A 16,316-nucleotide genomic window follows, 5' to 3' on the forward strand; every position below is an offset into this window, starting at 1 on the left:
TGTATATATGGCACATCACCACATCCAGCCCGGCAGGGAGAGGGGATGGGAACCATGGCGCTGGAACTGTGAGAAGGAGTTTTACTTTCCTCCTTTTACATGCTGTCCAGAATATTCCCCCACACCCGTAATTTTTTTAGTGTTGGAAAACTACTTTTAAAAAAAATGTATTCGCCAAACAACCATTTTAGGCTACTTTCACACTAGCGTTAATATTTTCCGGTATTGAGATCAGTCATAGGTTCTCAATACGGGAAAAAAACATTTCCGTTTTGTCCCCATTCATTGTTAATGGGGACAAAACATAACTGAACACAACGGAATGCTCCAAAATGCAATCCGTTTCGTTCTCATACTGGAGAGCAAACCGCAACATGCTTTCCGTCATGACCCACATGACCCACAAGGATGCTTTCCGTCATGACCCACAATGCAAGTCAATGGGGACGGATCCGTTTTCTCTGCCACAATAGAAAACGGATCCGTCCCCCATTGACTTTCAATGGAGGTCATGAAGGATCCGTCTTGGGTATGTTACAGATAATACAACCGGATCTGTTCGTAACGGATGCAGATGGTTGTATTATTAGTAACGGAAGAGTTTTTGCCAAACCCTGCCGGATCCAGCAAAAATGCTAGTGTGAAAGTAGCCTTAGTTGATTCACAACTACAAACCAAAGTAGGTAGGAACAGAACAAAGACTAGAGTTATGTAATCAATATATATACTGTACATATTTGATGGGCTACACTGTCAGATAAAATACAGTTAAACAGTTAACAGACCTATTTCAGAAGAAATTGGCAATGTGTGGAATACACTATAGATTTTATAAAAGTGGCAACATTTTACTTTAAATTTATGGTAGAGAGTACAGAGAAAATCCAACATTTAAAAAATGTGGCTTGTGTAAGCTACAGGTGAATTTAATTCTTGTGCAGGCTTAAAGTTAAATACAACATCAAGCATGTACATGGTAATATCACAGGAAGCAAAAGGATGTCACTGATAAATAAAAGGAACAGACAGGCACTTGTGTTTACCCGACGACTGTCTGCTCAAACAAGTTTTGTTCCATTGCAATTTTAGTGGTGTGCACAGACCATTTGGTTTTGTGGCAATTTGATCCCTTGTGTAAAGGAAAACACGTAATGTGACATGGTCTCCATGTCTACGTCAGAACAGTTTCAACAGCAGCTCATAAGTTGCATTGATGATACCCCAGGATAATATGGATCGGTTATAGTTAAGAAGTGCACCACGAAAAAGGTGCGTCAGTTTCCCATCCCGTTCTGTCCAAATGGTCATGAACACTTTCCCAAAAGAGGTAAATTCCCCTCCGATCTGGGATTGCATGCGGGCTTTCACCACGTTAATTGGGAAAAAGAGAATACCCAACATGGCTCCAAGCAGTCCTCCACAAATAAAGTCATTTATTATATGAGCACTGTAGGTTTTTGCTTCTGGCAAACATTGCTTGATTGGGATGCGGAGGCCAAAGAAAAGTGCGTTGCTTGGTCCATTCCGGACCAAGATCGGGACGAGGCCACGGTAGTATTCCCTAATTCCATAGGGTCGCAGCACTTTGAAAGCCTGAAAAGTATTTGTAAATCGGTCATGGTGTTTGTAGTCCTGAAGCAAAGTCTGAACTCTCTCAAAAGGCGTGAGAAGAGCTTCTGTAGTTCCTGCAAGGATTGCTGCTACGCTTCGTGTAACTATCTCTGGAGAATTTGTATGCCTTAACAAAAGACTGGAGAAGTCTTCATAAAGGCCAAACATTAGGGCAAGGGTTGTAGTCTTCTGCAGGAGAGGCGGCAATATTCCGCGGTAGAGGTTATGAATCCCATCTTTCTCCAACTGTCTAATAGCATCCCTTATTCTTAAACCATAAAGCTGTTGCCGGAACAGCACCTTCTGGATGGGGAAGGTGATTGCAATGTTTGTGAATGCAGCACAGTAGCCACACACATAATGTTTACCAGCGCCGATAGTTACTGTATGTTGGATAAGGTCTTGCTTCGCAGTTGGGAGAACCAAGTCATTCTTCCTTTTTCCATGGGCTTCTGAATCCATCACAATGTTAGGAGTGTTGATATGCTTTACATAGGAACTGTCTCAAGTCACCTAAAATGAACAAAAACTGGTTAAAAAAGTACAGCTGTATATATTCAATAAAGTGACCGCAATCAAAGATAACTAATGGAAAAGTAAATATAGTACATTGTCACAAAGTAAAAACCTGCCAAAATCTGACACTGGAGATCTGCCAAAGAGGTTACTGGCTATCACTTCGTGTCCGACACGCTGCTGGGCTGCTTGCCATCAACTGCTACATTCTGGTACACGCATCATTTTCTTATATGTGTGTTCAAACAGATCAATAAAAACAAACACGTGGCATCCCAAGTATTACTATGTCCGAAACACGCCAGTTTGTTTTTTCTTATCCTTTTGTACAACATGATTTTAATGCATTTACAATAAAGGATTGCTTTTTATTAAGGAGTGAAATCGCTTTTTTTCTACATTGGAATTCAATGTCAGTGCTGGTCTCCAGGAATTCTCCCTATACCCAGGGTCTGGATGTTACAAGTTAAAGGGCTATTCCTATCTTGGACATTGGGGGCATATCAATAGGATGTTTTTTGGCCACTTCACTTCCCACCAAAAACTAATAAATAAAAAGTGATCAAAAATTCATACACACCCCAAAATAGTATCAATAAGAAGTACAGACATGATTTAGGTGTCCGCACGAAAGACTGTTTCACCCGATGAACAAGCATTTTGCTCGTACATCGGGTGATCTGCGGCACTTTTACACCGGCAGATAATCGGGAACAAGTGTTCATATAATTGGGCTGTGTAAATCCACCTATAGGCCTTGTCTAAGGGTGGGCGATATAAACGATAATATCGTCATCAATTCGGCCGACTATATAGATTTTAGTTATATCGCAATAAATGACCACGGATCGGTAGTGAATTGAAGAAGCTTCTCACTCACCGCTCCGTGGCCTCTCGACTCTGTACCGCGCTGCAGGGCCTTGCGTTCACACATCGTCAGCACGTTGGCTGATGCTGTGTGTGATGTCAGGTCCCTCCCAGTGCATGCTGGGAAGAAGACGCAGCCCGTCTCGCCTCCTGCGGACATCAGCCAGCCGTGCAGGAAAGGTAAGTAGCAGGAGCCTGAATCTACTGGGGGGGGGGGGGTCAGGGGGTGGATGGCTATGGCATGGGGCTGATGATGGCGCTGGCTGGGGGACATGATGATGGTGGCAATGGCATGGGGCTGATAAAAATAGTTTTCATAAAGCAATTTTAGCAATATTTTAGTTTTAAGTAGAGTAGAGTACTCGATTAATACTCAATTGCTAAAATAATCGTTTCCTGCAGCCCTAGATGTCATCAAGCTGTGTGCCTGTTTTGGTCAACTCGCAAGCATGGAGGAGCTTACACGTGTGGAGGAGGTGTTGCTCATAAAGACTGGTGCGACGTCGGTCATATGTTGAGCAGAAAAATATAATCTGCAAACTATGCCAGGCGACAATAGCAGCGAACATGGTGAATACAACTAATTTGTTTTATCACCTCAAAACTAAGCACGTTTTGGAATACGAAGATAGCCAAAAACTGCGCCCTCCGCAAACGCCCAGTCAGTCAAGTGGAAACCAAGAAGGTGGCCCTGCCCCTACACACCAGAATAATATTTTAAAAGCATTTTCTTTTTTTATTCCATTTTATTTTCTTCATAATACAAGACACCACATATTATAATAGAAAAAACAGCCAATACAGGGTAGCCACTATAAAACAATAGTCAACTATCCTATAACATACCACAAAATCCTACAAAGATTATAAATAGAACTGTAAATTCACAATTACTTACTACACACAATAAGACTATAACCTCCCACCCCTCCCCCCCAATTGGCTGTCGTCACTCCAACTCTAATAAGAACCGACATAATTACCCTAGTAACTATGTCTGAACAGTCACACATGCCGCTCTCCATTTCCATTCCATATCCTCATAAATTTTAATTTGTTGAAGGTACAGGATCCATTCAATTAACGAAGGTGGGGAGACAGAACCCCAATATCTGACTAAAATGACTTTTGCCCCCATCAGAAAAGCATAATCCTGTGCCTGTGTAAGGACATGGTGCGGTTTTTTTACAGAGGAGAAGACATGATTAAGACACTCGATCCACGTTATAAGGTACCTAGCCACAAACACTTTACCCAAACTGAAATGCCCAAACTGTATGACAAAGTCCGCAAGCAAGTGAAGAAAGAACTCCAGGGCATAAAACACTATGCAACCACTACGGAATTGTGGTCCAGTCGCACAATGGAGCCTTACATTAGTCGCACAGTCCACTTCATCAATGACGAGTGGAAGTTGTGCATTAGATGCCTACAGACAGCTCATTTCCCCGAGGATCATACGGGTGAACCGATATCTCAGGGATTAAAGGAAGCGCTCGAGTCATGGGGACTTAAAGGGAACCGGTTACCGGGATTTTGTGTATGGAGCTGAGGACATGGGCTGCTAGATGGCCGCTAGCACATCCGCAATATCCAGTCCCCATAGCTCTGTGTGCTTTTATTGTGTAAAAAATTTTTTTTTTATACATATGCAAATTAACTTGAGATGAGTCCTGTCCCTGAGATGAGTCACGTACAGGACACTGTGACAGGTTCCCTTTAAAGAAGAGTTACAAGTCTGCATAACCCCCGACAATGGTGCAAATATCGTGAAAGCAGTGCAAATGAACGGCTGGACAAGACTGCAGTGCTTCGGCCACAGGCTCCTTGTAGTCCTAGACTAGTTAAACATTATGCGGGGGTATTGTGCTAATAATATCTTCAAATTTTGTCCTTAGAGAGAAGTGTGAAAGATGCCCGTGTTGAACATGCAATTGGCAAATGCAAGAGAATAGTGAGTGCCTTTTCTTACACTTGGAAAAGGGAGAGAAATGGCTAATGCCCAGGCTGAGCTAAACCTGCCTCCTCACTGAAACACCAACAAGATGGGGGTCTCGACAACAGATGATTCAGCGGCTGCTTGAACAAGAGAAGGCCATATCACAGGTCCTGAAAGCAGACAGGAAAACCAGGCACCTGGTACCAACTTGGCAGGACATTGATGTGTTAGAATCTATGAACAAGACCCTCAATCCCCTGTTGGAGTTCACAGATGCTCTGTCTGGAGAAGAGTATGTGAGTGTGTCGTATGTCAAACCTGTGCTCCACCTTCTAAACACCACAGTTCTTCCTCTAGCTGATGATGACATTGACACAGACCTGACGAAGGACATGAAGAGAGCCATCCTCAAGTATTTAAATGATAAGTACTCAGACCCTGCAACTGCCGACCTCCTGGATATGGCCTCCTTTGTCGACCCATGCTTCAGATCATCATATATAGCAGATGACTGAAGAGAGTTCATCTTCACAAAAGCAGCAGAAATTCAGGCACTGCTAGAGACGCAAGCTGAGTCACCACCATTACACACAAGCACAGGAGCTGATGGAGAAGCCTAGAGAGAACCCAAGAGGAGTAAACAAAGTCTGGGCAGCTTTTTCAAAAATGCATCCGCTCAGCCTGGCCCAGCTGCCTTCACTGACAGAAGCAATTGAAATTGAGCTTAAGTGTTACCTGCAGGCACTGGATGTAGAAGAAGAAGCTGACCCACTGGTGTGGGGGAGGCTGCACCAGGCTAATTTTCCTGCCACGAGTGCCCCCTCAGAAAGGGCATTCAGCACTAGTGGCAATATAGTAACATGCCACCAATCTGCACTGAAGCCAGAGACTGTGGACAAACTTGTGTTCCTGGCGAAAAACCTTCTTGATGTGCAAGAAGTTTAATCACGGCACGCAAGGAGCATAAAACGCTGATGTTCAGTCATGTTCGTTTGCACTACATATTGCAAACAAATTTGTTGTATATATACAGCTTTAGGCTGACCTAGAGGGCAGCATAATATAGTGACAGAAATGCTCATTTCAGCGGTGTGTCACTCATGAGCTAAAAGTCAGTGGTTGCTGAGAACCAGCCTCATAATCATTGCAGTCCAGGCCTTGAGAAGAGTCAAATCTACCTGAGAAGAGTCATGGTTATTCCTAATCTCCTGCTCTCCCCGCCCACCTGATGATTGGCAGTTCTCTCCTAGAGAGAAAAGAGAGAAAACTAGGTAGAAGACTGTCAGTCATCAGCAGGTGGGCAGGAATTCATGAATAACCATGACTCTCCTCAGGTGGCCTTGACTCTTTTCCAGGCCTAGCATGCAATGATTGTGATATTGGTTCTCGGCAACCACTTACTTTTAACTGACAGACCGATGAAATCAACTCACCTGTCTCTACTTTATACTGCTGTCAGTATGGGCAGCAAAAAGTTGATGACAGGTTCCCTTTAATGGAAAAGAAACATGTTGAACTTGAAGGGTTTTTAGTTCAAATATGTGCAGCTTTATTTTTGTGCAATATAACTAAGTTATCAGGACAGCAGGAAGAAATGTAATGTTTATTTTATTTCTTTTTTTACATTTTGCACTTTATTTTAAACTATTTTGTGTTTTACTAACACTTCACCTTTACATTGTTTGGAAAAAGATCTGTTACACAATGCACATCTTAAAAATTTCTTGAAAAGTGTTGGAATTTGTATACGTACAGAAAAAAATTATATATCGTGGTATATCGTTATATCGCACATGCTTCAAATTATATTGGGATATAGATTTTAGGCAATATCGTCCAGCCCTAGCCTCGTCCACATTTCCGTTTTTGACTGATGTGTGCTTGCTGTCTGCATTTTCCACGGACAGCACACGTACCAATTGATTTAAATGTGTGTTTACATTTCAGTATTTTTTTTTACTGACTTTAGTTCAATAAAAAAAAAAAAAAAAAAAAACAGACATGCACCACTTTGATCCATGATGCTGATCAAGCACACACATGAGTCTACGGGTCTGTGAAATATCACTGACAGACCATGGATGGCATCCGTGGGGTGTCTGTTTTTCATTGAAGAATACCGTAATAGGAGATTCTTTGGAAATAAATTTTCAGCTGAGCAAAGTCAGATGGAGGGTAAAAATGAACACACGGACCAACCATGGATCCTTCAAGGACATCTTTACGGATGAAACACGAACGCTTTTTTTTTTTTCACTAACACGGAAATGTGGACGAGGACTTAGTTGAGACTGATCATTGCAGGAAGAAGATTCGGATAAAAGGGACAGTGGCATTCTTAGGTCATCAGATATATTATACATTTTCCTGACACCATTTGAACCATTGACTTATGGGAAAACGTTAAACGCTCGTTACTTGATTAGGAGTCAGGGTGTACTGGTATTAAAAAAAAAAAAAAAAAAAAAGGGGGAACCAATCACAAAAGTAACAGACCACATTATCTTTAGTGTATAGCCAACATTTTCAGGGGGGGCGAGATATTAGCCTGGAAATAGTCAAATGTATAATACATCTTGGTTTTCAGAATAAATGTCACAAGAAAATGGAAGGGACCAAATCATTTTACCTTTATCTTAATACAAAGCTAAACATCTGTATAATCTGATATGCAGTGTTCTATTTGAGCTGGCAGTAAATATATGCTTTGGCTATAGGACAAACATGCTGCATATAAAAAAGTTCACTGACAATCAATACAAGTGCCAAATTCCAGGTCCACTGCATCTTAACCCTTTAAGTACCATTTTTGGTTTAGCTCTTATTTCCCAATAGCCATAACTTTTTAAAATGTCCATTCATATAGCCATATAAGGTGCCTATTTTTTGAGGGATAAGTTTTATTTTTTAAGGGCACCGTTTAATTTACAGTGTCTGTTATCCGAAAAATGGGGAAAAAAATTAAAAATCTTTGTGGGGTTAAATTGAAAAAAGAAAAAACACAAAAACAATTCCACAAAGGTTTTTGGGTTTTGACATGATAGCGTTCCCTGTGCGCTAAAAATGACTTGACGTTCTTATGCTGCGGCTCAATACGAATACGGCAATACCAAACTTGTATAGGTTTTTTTTTTGTTTTACTTAAAAAAATAAAAATAAAAATCTTTGCATCGCCATTTTCTGACAGCCATAACTTTCCGTCCATAGAGCTGTATGAGGGATTGTTTTTTGCGGGACGAATGTAGTTTTATTGGTATCATTTTTTAGCATGTACAACTTTTAGATCAACGTTATTAAAAAAAAAAAAAAAATTGGGGGGGGGGGGGGGGGCAGGAGATGACTGAAAAACGGCGAATCATGTTGGTTTTTTTATTTATTTTTTATGTTACGGCGCAAAGGGATTTTTGTAAATATATTTTAATAAAACAGACGATACCCGATCTATATAAAAAAAAAAAAAATATATAAAATTTTTTAGCTTTTTATTTAATAACTATTCGCCCCCATAGGGTGCTAGAACCTGGGATCTTTTCATCCCTTGTCCCATTCACCCTAATAGGATTCTGACACTCTCCCTGCTGAGCTGTGCTTTGTGCACAGCGCAGCAGGGAGCTTAACTGGCCTGTAATATTGCAGCGACAAGCAGTGTAATTTCAGCTCCTCCGTCCCATTCTCTTCAATAGGAGAGAGCATTTGTAGTTACACTCAGTTTTATTCAAGTGAACGGGATGGAGGAGTTGTAATTGCCCCTGTGCGGCAAATATTGTCACACCAGTGTTTAAAAAGTTCCAAAAAACGGAGTCTTGCAACTTTATTTACGCCACAAATTGGCAAACTGATGTTAGTATATGATCCAACCCTCCCGCCAATATCTATCCAAGCAGGAACTGCTCTTTTAAGTGCCACTGAATTCTAGATAATAGTGGGGAGTGAATAATGAATGTTCTGTTCTGGCTGTGTGGCCCGATGATGCACGGATTTTTTTTTCTTTTGGAATTAGATTCTAACAATGCCAAGTTCCTGTTATGAATTTAAAAAAATAAAATGGAACTGTGCGTCCGATTTTAAATTTCATCTTAAATCTTACTGTTTGCAATATATAGGGAGAAATCCGATACAAGATCTACATGTAAAACATGGATTATTCTACAAACTTTGTCGTAAATGATGTCCTGTGTGGACATACCAGAAAGGAAAAGGGAACCCACATCAGTTTTTTCTTTTCAGATAAAATTGCGGTGCTACACCACAATACAAAGTATGAACTGGGAGTGAATCCAAGAAAAAGTTCCAAATTGGTCTTTTCTCAATAGTTACTGTATATATTTCGGACACCATGCTGGGTACAGCAAGATACTACAAGCAGACATTGCAACACTTCAGTTTGTGCCAAAGTTCATGCTAATCATATCTGCTCTACCAGATAATCCGAGCAAAAATAAGAGGTTGCTGGATCATGTGAGCTCAAGAAACTCAGCAAGATACAAGTCCACGACACGTCCCTTTTAATCGCTGTATAAGTTGTAGAACTATAGAAAACAGCAAATAAAAAGCATTAAAGGCCATGCACACTTTTTTTTACACGATTGCATGTTACTCATTTTTGGCTAAAAATAATTTGTTCAATTGGCCTTTATTAAAAATATTGAGCTGTTCTGTCACAAAGGGTTAACTGTTTTTCTAGCCGTGTGACTGGGACATTCACTTTGTGCCGGTCATCTAATAAACCTTATCTCTAAATTACTAAAAGGTCATAAAGACTTATTTAAGCCACATTCTTATCATTAAAAAAAGAACTGAGCTATGAGTGTTTTTAAGGGCAAAGAGCATAGATAAGGAGCCAGTCAGCTCCCCAGATGACAGAAAAGATCATTTAAAAAATATATATTTTCAGCTCAAAATCAATACATTGCAATAAAAAAAATGCTCCCAAAAAGGTGTACATAGCCTTTAACCCCCTTAGGCCTCATGCACACGGCCGTTGTTTTGGTCCGCATCCGAGCCGCAGTTTTGGCGGCTCGGATGCGGACCCATTCACTTCAAAGGGGCTGCAAAAGATGCGGACAGCACTCCGTCTGCTGTCAGCATCCAATACTCCGTACCGTGGTGTGCAAAAAAAACAAAAAAAACAAATATAACCTGTCCTATTCTTGTCCGCGTTTTGCGGACAAGAATAGACAGTTATATTAAAGGCTGTCCGTGCCGTTCCGCAAATTGCGGAACGCACACGGACGCCATCCGTGTTTTGCGGATCCACGATTTGCGGACCGCAAAACACACAATGGTCGTGTGCATGCAGCCTTAAGAACAGAGCCTGTTTTGGCCTTAAAAGGGTTTTCCGGCCACCTTATATTGATAACCTACCTTTAGGATAGGCCATCAATAGCCAATAGGTGGGCATTGGACACCCTGCACCCCCACAAATTCCCTGTAGCCACCAGAACTAGCACTTTGAATGGAGCCAGATACAATGTGGTGTAGTAATGGGAATCGAGCTGTAGTAACCTGGCATGGCCACTACACTTTGAATATCTCTGGGCTTCTAACTCCATTCAAAGTGCTAGTTCCAACACCAGCACTTACAGGGAACAGTTGACCAGTGGGGATGCTGGGTGTCGGACACCCAACAATGAGATATTGATGAGCTATCCTCAGGATCGGTCATCAATATTAGAAGCCTAGAAAACAGAAAACCTTTTGAAGTACCAAGACAGATTTGGAAAATCTAGTATGTATAAACATGTTATAAAATAATTCTGTAAGGCTGGATTTACGTATGTGTTTTAGCAGTGTTTTTCCTGCACTTACATTTTTTGGAGAGTTCTGTGGAAAACCGCCAGCTGCAGCTTAAAGGCTATGGGAAATATGAAATGTAATGGCGTTTGTGTGCCTCTGGCTTTATTGTTTTTAAAATGAAACTATTCTATATAAAAAAAAAAAAAAAAAAAGGCAATCTACAAACTTGTTTTTAAAAATGCCTTCAGCCTTGACGTCAAATCAGTCCCCCCCATGCCACCATCAGACCCTCCCTTGCTGCAATCAGAGCCAGACCCCCATGCCATCCATTGCCATGTCCCCCACTCCCCCAGTGCCATCAGATCAGTCCCTCCATGCTATGTCCCCGAGTGCCCCCCATGATGGCACTGCCATCAGCCCCTCCATGCCATCCAGATTGCCATGATGTCCCCCTTCCCCAGTTCCTCTGTGCCATCCACCATGTCCCCCACTCCCATCAGATCAGCCCCTCCATGCCAAATCACAGTTGCCCCCCGCCATCACAGGATCCCCCGCCCCTAACTATATAATTACCTTTCCTGGCAGTGCGGCGTGCGCTGACACACGAAGTCCGCAGAAGACGCGTCTTCATCCCAGCATGCATTGGAAAGGGACCTGACGTCACACACAGGGTCAGCCAGCGCGCTGACGAAGTGTACACGCAAGGCACTGGCCAGTGCAGCGCGGTGCCGAGTCGGGAGGCCACGGAGTGGTGAGTGAGAAGCTTCACTTCACTCACGCTCCGTGGTCATGTGATTTAAACGAATCCTCGATGCGGGGAAACTGTGTCAAGGATTTTTTTGCCTTGATTAAATCAATTAATCGTTTCAGCCCTAATGCCTAATATCTTGACAGCAAAGTACTTAAAAAGTACTTAAAGAGGACCTTTCACTAGAATAAAAAATCTAAACTAAGCGTACAGACATGGAGAGCAGCGCCCAGGGATCTCCCTGCACTTCTATTATCCCTGGGCGCCGCTCCGTTCTCCCGGTATAGGCTCCGGTATCTTCATATGTTCGGCTCAACTGGGAGGAGCCTCAGGGATAATAGTAAGTGCAGGGAGATCCCTGGGCGCCGCTCTACATGTCTGTATGCTTAGTTTAGATTTTTTATTCTAGTGAAAGGTCCTCTTTAAAACCATCTACATTTTTTAATGTATACCAAAACTTAAAATGTTAAAGGGCTTCTGTCACCCCACTAAAGTAATTTTATTTTTTGGGGCTAGTTAAATTACTTATACTGCAATATATGAAAATATAATGGTCTTACTTACTTTGATTCAGCAGTTTCTTCTAAAAACGAAGTTTTATAATATGTAAATTAGGTCTCTACCAGCAAGTAGGGCGGCTACTTGCTGGTAGCTGCTGCAGAAAACCGCCCCCTCGTCGTGTTGATTGACAGGGCAGCCGGGATCTCCTCCTCCGGCCAGCCCTGTCGGCATTTCAAAAATCGCGCGCCTGTGTTCATTCGGCGCAGGCGCTCTGAGATGAGGAGGCGAGCCTCCTCAGAACTCCCTCAGTGCGCCTGCGCCGATGACATCACCGAAATAGAAGACGTCATCGGCGCAGGCGCACTGAGGGAGTGCTGAGGAGGCGAGCCTCCTCATCTCAGAGCGCCTGCGCCGAATGCACACAGGCGCGCGATTTTTGAAATGCTGACAGGGCCGGCCGGAGGAGGAGATCCCGGCTGGCCCTGTCAATCAACACGACGAGGGGGCGGTTTTCTGCAGCAGCTACCAGCAAGTAGCCGCCCTACTTGCTGGTAGAGACCTAATTTACATATTATAAAACTTCGTTTTTAGAAGAAACTGCTGAATCAAAGTAAGACCATTATATTTTCATATATAGCAATATAAGTAATTTAACTAGCCAAAAAAAAAAAAAAATTACTTCAGTGGGGTGACAGAAGGCCTTTAAAGGGAAATTTGAAAAAATGTTGAAAATTGCTTTTTGCAAAGGCTAAGAGGTGACAGAATTTACGTAACCCACCATAAATGACCCCATATAAACAAAAAAAAAAAACACTAAACCCCTCAACTTTTTTGCACCTGTAGATTTTGGCATGGTGTTTTGGTAAAAACTACAGCTCCATGTGGTAGCTGAAAGTCTATAGGAAATATGAAACTTATTTGCTAGTGGCGTTTTTGTTAATAAGGTGGATTTATTTTCGGTCTCTGGAGTTTAAAGAAAAATGCAGACCAGCTACTTGCACATGGGTGCTGGTTTTCAAACAGAATTATTGCATGCAGTCAGGACACAGTGCACAGCGGAGCCCAGAAGACAACCAGTGTGGGAGAGTACAGCCGCGCACTGCTTCCCTCACCGCACCCCCTGCATGTTAATCACCACTTTCATAATGGAAGCGGTCATTAGCATTCGGACTATAAGATGCACTGCCATTTCCCTCCACCTTTTTTGGGGGGGGGGGGGTTGGAGGGAGTGTGTCTTATAGTCTGAAAAATACTGTAAATTGTTTTTCTTGAAACCTATGACAGTAAAGGTCCTCCGATCCAAGACAGGAAACCGGAGAAAATAAAATCGTCCACACCCCCACCACACCTCAGTGATTGTAAGTAAAAGACCCCCGGAGGTGTGCGGAAAACAGATAAAGAAAGTAGAGAAAGTAACAGACAAAAGCACTGAAGCCCCAAAGACAAAATGGATCCAATATGGTAAATTACTTCCTTAACCTCCTCCTGGGACTTTTTAATACTAATACTAAATGCAATCTAAATATACCCTCTTTCTCATTTATTTTTTCTATTTCACTCTTTTTTTAAGAAAAACAATTACCAGCAAGAGCAATTTGTGTTTTCCCCTCATCTGTGACAGCACCCTTGCGAGATTACACTATGGACAGAGAAAAATTTAGGGGTGGACTACAGCCTGTAGCACATTTCTCCCAAGGGCTGCATAAGAATGTAGATGCAAACAAAAATATGCGGGGGAACTCCAGGTGGCCGCCCTACATATCTGCAAGAGAGAAGCACCCGCCTTCTCTGCCCTTTAGTCAAAAAGGTAAAATAAAATAACCCAATTCTTCTAAAAATCTGTAACTACCTTGCGTAAAAAAGACAGCAAAGGTCTCATAATTACTCTATCTTCTAAAACCATATTATAGGGAGAAAAGGCAGAAAAGGCCCAAATCTCTGAGACTCTCCTAGCAGTAGTGATGGCAAGCAAGGTCATCTAGCGCGAGAATCTCAATAGAACTCTAACATTTCTGAGATAAAAAGGTCTATCAATGGATCAACAGGATTCCTACCTAAAAACACAGCAAAAGCTCTCCTATCCAAATTGTAAGGTATTTTCAGTTGTTACCATACTCTTGCTTGCCAACAAGGTAGAGACTACCTTGTCAGACAACCTCCTCTTGAGCCAGATCACCCTATCGGCATCCAAACTGAAAAATGCAGATAATACGGCCTGGGATGCAGCAAAAGTCCCTGATACAGTAGATCCTCTCTCAGTGGTAGTACCCAGGGGGTCTCTACCTCTAGACTCTCCGGCCTTGTGTACCGAGACCTTTTTGGCCATCTTTGGGCCACTAGGATTACGGATGCTCTCTCCTCCCTTATTTTATTAAGAACCCTGGAGATGAGACAAAGGTGGAAAGGCATTGGCTATCTCCTGAACCCAATCATGAGTTAGGGCATCTATTGCTAGCAGGACATCCTGCAAGTTTGGGGGGGGGGGGGGGGGTGGTCCACTTTCCCATTTGCCCCCCTAGGGAACTATAACAAGCAATCATTAGATTGATTTTCTTCTCCACACGAGTGAATCACAGACGTGCGCAGTGTTCTCCACAGACAGCACCCATACCCACCGACTTTTGCCCACACATTTGCGCACGGTCAATGAAGAAAAAAAAAAAACACGCAGACACACACTACTTTGGTCTGTAATATAACCAAACACACTAAGGCTCCATTCACACGTCCGCAAAATGGGTCTGCATCCTTTCCGCAATTTTGCAGAATGGGTGCAGACCCATTCATTCTCTATGGGGACGGAATGGATGCGGACAGCACACAGTGTGCTGTCTGCAGCCGCAATTGCGGAGCGCGGCCCCGATTTTGGGTCCGCAGCTCCGCAAAAAGATAGAGCATGTCCTATTCTTGTCCGCAGCTTGCGGACAAGAATAGGCATTTCTATGGGGGTGCCGGGCTGGTGTGTTGCGGGTCCGCAACACACCACGGACGTGTGAATGCAGCCTAACTGAAGACTATGGGTCCATGAAAAACCCTGACACAACATGGACGACGTCCAGGTTCTGTCAGTGGTTTTCACAGACCATGGAAAATAACGGGATACAGATGGCACACGAAGGGTAAAAAAAAAACATGCACTGACTGAGCATGGACTCTTAACGACAATTGGACATGGATACGTTATAGGCCACAGCTGCCACATGTCCACGTTACAACAACATTGCTGGAGATAAACAGAGCGGCCGGTGGCACATGCGCAGCTCTGGAGATAGCCGAGTACAGCGCTCTATTATCTCCGAAATTCCCATAGAGATGAATGGAGTGGCCGCAAGCATGCCTGACTGGTCACTCCGTTCATTGCAGGGGCCCTTGTTCTCCTGGTCATGTGGGTCCCAGCGGTAGGACCCTCACCAATCTAATCACCCATCCTGTGAATAGGGGATAACGTTTAACTATCGGAATACCCCTTTAAGCTGTGATTAATGCAACACATGACTGACACCAGAAGAACCCATCGGACCCCACTGATTTAGGGTGCAGTCACATGGTCAGGCTTCCTGATGGAAACCAAAAGGAGAAGTCCTATCGGTCTCCCGTTTTATAATCACTTCTAGCTCTGGCTTCCAAAACTGCATGCAGAAGCCCTTATAACGGGGTCAGTCAGAACCCTATTAGCTCAGGGTGGAGCCCTATACATATCCTTACAGCCCAGCATTCCCAATGGAAAGAGTAAGAAACACCTGCCAAAGCTGGGAGATTACAGGGTCAAGGACAAGGCCAGCTGCCACGTGACTAGGCTGCACACACTACAACTCCCAGCATGCATGCTCGGCTTTCTCCTCCCTGAGCAGCAGGCCTGTCCTCCACATGGGAATACAATATCTTATGTCAGTCATGACTGGAGACGCCCGTGCTTGCTGCTGTCAGTCTCCTGCCTCCACCTCAGGGTGTGACTGTCATACCGGCCTCTCACCTTCCGTCCCGGCCCGCCATGCCATGCCACCGTTAGCATTAACCCAGCACACGGTGGCCACTATTCATCCTCTATGGAATTTTCATTCCCCACCTCGGCTGTTGCTGACAGCTGTGGGCGGGCTGTATTCAACTTACTTCCGGTTGCCAGGAGGAAAAGGAAAAAAAAAAGAAAGAAAGAAAGCGCCCATCCAATCCACATACCCCCGCTGCCACAAGGCTCTACGCATGCGCACATCGATAACGCTCCCTGTCACCTTCAGTCACACCTTGGCGTATATAGGCGCACGTGACGAGTCTGACCAATCGGAGGCTGGAGCTAGCTTGTTTTACAGAAGCGGGAGTTATTACATTATGAATGCTGAGTCGCTGACTGCACTGCAACTGCCTGAGCTTCAAAAAAATGGCTTCCGAGCCGCTAAACTG

The 16,316-nt window shown here is 43.3% G+C and overlaps 1 protein-coding gene across 5 annotated transcripts; it reads right to left on the bottom strand.

The window, feature by feature from the left end:
• Positions 1-597: 597 nt before the first annotated feature.
• Positions 598-16,053, bottom strand: SLC25A51 (solute carrier family 25 member 51). Of its 5 annotated transcripts, XM_040417341.1 has the most exons (4): positions 15,892-16,043; positions 10,742-10,856; positions 6,367-6,423; positions 598-2,124 (listed from the first exon to the last, which is right to left on the bottom strand). In XM_040417341.1, exon 4 carries the CDS (start codon positions 2,071-2,073, stop codon positions 1,177-1,179), a length of 897 nt encoding a protein of 298 aa, XP_040273275.1. In that variant the 5' UTR covers positions 2,074-2,124; positions 6,367-6,423; positions 10,742-10,856; positions 15,892-16,043; the 3' UTR covers positions 598-1,176. The 5 variants fall into 5 exon arrangements, with proteins under 5 accessions (XP_040273275.1, XP_040273272.1, XP_040273276.1 ...); XM_040417338.1 differs by lacking the exon at positions 6,367-6,423; XM_040417342.1 differs by lacking the exon at positions 6,367-6,423 and having other exon boundaries at positions 10,742-10,787; positions 15,892-16,034.
• Between the last annotated feature and the right edge of the window lie 263 nt (positions 16,054-16,316).

This window comes from Bufo bufo, chromosome 2 (genome assembly GCF_905171765.1).
Source record: "Bufo bufo chromosome 2, aBufBuf1.1, whole genome shotgun sequence".
Taxonomy (NCBI): Eukaryota; Metazoa; Chordata; class Amphibia; order Anura; family Bufonidae; genus Bufo; species Bufo bufo.